At 35.4% G+C, this 5,302-nt stretch overlaps 1 protein-coding gene across 1 annotated transcript; it reads right to left on the bottom strand.

Annotated features, from left to right (window-relative positions):
- Positions 1 to 161: 161 nt before the first annotated feature.
- Positions 162 to 5,004, bottom strand: LOC104627418 (structural maintenance of chromosomes protein 2-like; the record flags this gene model as incomplete). Its single annotated transcript, XM_010295646.1, has 8 exons — positions 162 to 321; positions 1,205 to 1,438; positions 2,117 to 2,266; positions 2,937 to 3,170; positions 3,416 to 3,460; positions 3,639 to 3,749; positions 3,940 to 3,978; positions 4,882 to 5,004. Coding segments are annotated over 8 exons (1,096 nt in total), but the record flags the coding sequence as incomplete, so codon positions are not given.
- Positions 5,005 to 5,302: the final 298 nt, after the last annotated feature.

The raw sequence follows: 5,302 nt of genomic DNA, 5'->3' as shown, positions 1-5,302 counted from the left end.
ACCCATGAGCCTTTCGTCATATTTTCTCTCCTCTGTCCAGTTAAGGATGTGGAGTGGTACGGCAGCTTGGTGGGCTTGGTGGCCAGCCAAGGTCAACTCATCACACTTTCATATTCCTTTTCAGATTCCCCTAAAATTATGGACCAGAAGTCTGTACAGACCTTCATAGTTCAGCGTCTTCATTTGGTTCTCTAGTTTTTCTTTTGTTTTTAAGAGAGCTTTAAGTGCTTCTTGGTCCTTCTTGTAGCTTCCATCCATCTTTTTAACTTCAGCTTGTTTTGATTTTAATTCTTGTTGTGCATAATTCAACTTCATTTGAGCCTGTAGGGAGTAAAATAATATGGAACCAGATGATCTTCAAAGAGAATCTTGCAGGTGCAGATTTAGAACACTTGCACTAAGAAGGTGCTCATATAATTTGTCAGTTTCTGCCGGTTGCGGAAATGCCAAGAAGCAGCCTTGGCTTTTGAAAGTAAGGTCACAAGTGACTTGGAAATAAAAACATAAATAATGTATTTTGATACAGTATCTCACAGTTGCACATGAACAAAGTCCTAGAAGAAACAATGTAAAATAACACAGGACACAGCTGGCTTTGTTATTTTCCCCAAAGGAGTTTTTCCTTAAGTGAAACAAGCAAGGGGCACTTTTAACTTTGAAAGTTTAAATTCCATGGTGAGAGCTACCCCAGCAGAGATTTCCTATCTTAAGACAAAAGAATTGGTGTCTGTTTCAGTCATGTGACTAACACACAATTTAACTACGGAAAACCAGTTTCTTCTGAACTCTCCATTCAGTGTCTCAGGCATCGTTATTTTGATTTCAGTAAGTTTTACTATAGAAATCTCTATAGTGTGAATGTATATCATGGACAGCAGTCTTAATTTCTTCCTATCCAATACCATCAGTCATTTGAGTACTGTGAGTCCTACTTTATGTCTCAAATACAAGTTTCTATAATTCCTCACATCAATGTTATAGCTTTTCCCTATTTGTCTATATCTATGCAAGTATATTTTTATTTTTTTAATTACCTGTTTCATCAAAAAGTCACCTTAATGCATATGCCAACTTGTAAAATACCTTGTATAGGTACTCTGCAAATCTTTTCACTGATCTTTCAAGGGTGTGTCATTTGGTTTTCAGACAATTTTCAAAAGAAGCAGGAAGGCTGATCTGAGGCAGGCGGAGCTTTTATCCTTACCTGTTTAGCCTCTGTGATTGCTTTGCTGATTTCATTTTTGCAGATCATCATCTGCCCAGCAAGCGTAGCTTCTTCCCCATCATCATTGCTGGACAAGCCAGCAGACACAGCATTAAAATGCTGTTGTGCTGCAGCTAAAGCATCTGTATCTTGTTCACTTGTTTCCTGTAAAGCATTTAGTTCTTCCTCTACCTTCTTTATTTCTTTCTCCTTTGATGCTAATGCTTTAGAATCCTTCACCAAAACAAAGAACAAAAACAAAAAAAGGAAGAGAGAACCTGAGTATCAGTAACTTCAAATTCATGTTGCTTAGATGAGGAGCTATAAGTAGTTTCATCAGTTAACATTTCTAAGACCCTTTGTCAGATTTTGTGATCTTACAATTTTGTCTTCGCATGTTTTCAAGTGTGTACTTGCCCCATGAGTGCACCGGGGGTCTACAGAAAGATGAAATATAGGAAAAGATGACAACTGCCCAGAGCTAGGAAAAATATTTTTTTCTTCTCAATATCTAAAAAGTAAACTATTCTCCAGTGCTCCACTTGCATAAAAAAAAATTAAAAATCAACTATCAGAAATATGCAGTCAAAATTTCTCCTTTAATTTTAAGAATACCACATGTCCAGAGAGCATACTTGTGAAGCTGTAGGGATCTCTCCTGAGCATAATGTAAGGTTGACAACCATAAAGACTAGCACTTTCTTTGTATATGCATCATATTTGCTTCTAATAGGAACCTACTACCTATGCCACACAAATCAAACAATGCCCTTACCATTTGTTTCTGCTTTCCTGATGCAATTCTTGCCAATCATAGGATTTTTCTTACCTTCTTACCTCATCTTTCTTGAGCTGTCCCCCTCAATCTGAATTAATTTATTGTTTAAAGAAAGTTATATACAAAGGTCTTACCTCCTGCTTACTTTTTACCAGTTCTTTGTACTTTTTCTGTTCACTTTTTAAGTTTTGCTTCTTGAGAGCAAGGGCACTTTGTGCTCTAGTATTAACTCTTTGAATTTCTGAAAGTGCACATTCCAGTGAGTGTAGTGCACCACTAACTTCCTACAACCAGAAATAAAGGAAATTTAGTTTAGTCTAAGAAATTGATACAGTATTTGTAGTATTTCATCTTCTGTTCACACATCTATGTAGAAGAAGAGAGAAAAGTCTGATCAAGTAGGCAGTTAGATTACAATGCAACCAAGTCAGAACATCTCTTCCCTCTGAAACCCAAACTAACTTGAAGACATTACTGAAGTCCCACATCATCCCATATCATGGGACACTGTCCTTGTAAAAAAGCTGCATTTAGGCATCCAAAGACCCTGTGGGACATCTTGCATCTAACCAAATTTACTGCCCCCAAAACTGAGGTCAGTACTAATTTTTGTTGAACAAAAGTTTCTTACTTGAAGTGTATTGCTTCTGAGACATCAACAAAAAGGGAGAAAAAAAAAAATATCTGGCAAAATTTACCACTGAACACACAGAGGGCAAACAGTTTCTATTCTTCAGTTATTATTCATTTACAGAGATTGGAAATAAAGCATTTCAGACAAATGAAAGCTTCAAATGGATGTCTTTTAGACAATAGCTAAGAATGACAATGAGCAGTGCATAATCTAAACAACCCACCTGAAAATAAAAATCCAAGGGTATAGAATCTGTAAAAATAATTCCCTTCTCACATAACATCTTGTATTCAGATGAGCATGAGACTGTTCTCACTTACCTTACTCCTTTCCTTTTCCATCTCCACTAATTCTTCATTAAGTTGTCTCATCTTCTTTTCACTTTCAGCTATTGATTCCTGAAGCTTCTCTACATCAGCCTTCATTTCCTTTAATAATTCAGCAGATGATGCCTTTGTCTCTTCAGCCAGAACAAACTGATAAGCTATAGAGAGGCGGCTTACATGTTCTATAGTTTGTACTACTTTTTGGTATTCTAGATAGGATGATCGTTCCTGAAAAGAGACACCAATAAAAAAAAACACTTTAAGATTTGATGGAAAAAATCTTCCTTCTCCCTACGTTCCCCTCTAGAATTTCCTAGAAGTCCTGAATGTCACATTTTCTGTATTCGGACAGAAAAGATTCTCCAAAGCTTCAAACCGTACTATCGTTTTAGCCACCACATAATGGTTCAGGGTAGCTGTAAGTCATTTTCCAGTACTTTAAGGGCCCTACCACTCTTCTAATTTTTCCGTACCTCTCTCAGTTTCTGTAAAGTTGGAGTGATCTCCTCATTTAAGACCTGAAATAAAAAACAGAACATTTATATTCAGGTTTTTAAAACTCTCATATGTCTAACCATGAATAACTAGTTCCTGAAGCAGAAATGAAAAATTCTACAAGTTAAAAACCACACTACACTAATTATTCAGTCATCTTTAACAAATATGAAAGACCGTAGACTTTCCAACATGTAGTACCATTTGAATGTCTCTCAGTTTGACTTCCTTCTTCTCTATGGTTTTCTGGACAGCTATTTTCTTGCATTCATACATCCTAGTACCAGTTGCTTCTTCAATCATAGCTAAAATCTAAAATAAAAGCAATGTGACAAAAAAAAAAGATGTTTCTTCTTATGTTAGATAGGTTCAACTCAGAACTAAGTTAATCATCTCATCTCCCCCAGTACTTTTTGTGCATATGTGTGTGTCCCATATTGATTCTAGTCATTGAAAACAAATCAGTAAAACTTCAGACAAAAAACTGCCACAACTTTCCTACCTCTGCTGGCTTCATATTTAGAACTTTGGTAATTCGTCCCTGGTGACAGAAAGATAAAACAAGAATGGTAGTTGTGTACCATGCAATAGTAAAAAAACCCAAACCCAAAGAATCCCACTCATTTTTATATGTTACAGTATAAGCTCAAACATGATTTTTTTTTTCTTTCACTACAAGAATAATGCAGTTTACTCTATTGTTTTGTTCTTGAAAGTTCAAACAAGTCACTTCAGGCAGCAAACTTGCAATAGCCTTTATATATTATTTTAGGCTCATCCTACACATTCCTGACTACATCTTAAAGGCGTAATGTGCATATTTTGTTCTAGAGTCTTACTAAGTTGCCGACATTGAGTAAGATCTTAATCTTAAACTAGCTTTTTGGAGATTTAGCTCATATGTAACTAGGGGGAAGCAGAATAGGTGCAAAACTACCATCCCCTTCTCCACTGCAAGTTGGGACAGTTCCATTTGAAACAGTATTTTTTGCTCTTTTTTTATTATTCCTTGCTAATATTTCAGGGATTTATCTAGTCCCTGTGTTGATGTTTATAAGGGTCAGTTCTTCCTTTGTTTGTTGTGACTTAAGAAAGCAGGTATACCAACTTCATTAAAAATATTGTCTAACATGGAACACACATAATAGGAAAGAAAATCTCTGTCTTTTTAGCATAACAAAAAAAACCCACCAATTTGTTCAATACACAAGGAATATGTTTTAGGAAAAGCTTGCTACATGAGGTTGTGTGCTGCAAGACATGTGTTTTAGGGCCAAACTATGCTGAATTGGAAATCTTAACTACTTAACAGACATTTGACTTTTACTTGATAAGAAGTTGCTTTTCTCTGATTAGGAAATTAAGTGTTCTTCCACTATCTATCCTGCCTCAAATTTAGTGCAACTTCTATTCTTTTTCAATTTTATAAAGATGCATACAATACCTGCATAATAAGGAAGTGAGGGTTATTGACATTGAGTCCAACTGAACAGAAAAGATCCTGCACACGAGTTTGGGTAGCACTCACACCATTGATAAGATATTTATTTCTACCTCCGATGACAACCTGGAGAACGAAAAGATGGAAAACAGTAAGTGATTTAAAAATTACTTGACATTATCAGAATATAAACTGTAATAAAGAATAAAAAATCTGAGCAAATACCATATATTACATCTTGCATACACATACACGTCTACTATACAGAATATCCAAAACAGATTTTTTTTGGACTGAAGAGAGATTTAAAATATCTAAGTAAAATGTAAGAAAGATCAGTCATTGAGGGCAATGTTGACAAGAAAATTTCCAAACTTGACAAGTGTTTGGTTTTTTTGGGGTTTTTTTGGTTTGTTTTTTTTTT

This window comes from Phaethon lepturus, unplaced genomic scaffold (genome assembly GCF_000687285.1).
Source record: "Phaethon lepturus isolate BGI_N335 unplaced genomic scaffold, ASM68728v1 C14007490, whole genome shotgun sequence".
Classification (NCBI taxonomy): Eukaryota; Metazoa; Chordata; class Aves; order Phaethontiformes; family Phaethontidae; genus Phaethon; species Phaethon lepturus.
Note: the sequence above shows the minus strand (reverse complement) of the source record. Positions and strands in the feature narration are given on the sequence as shown.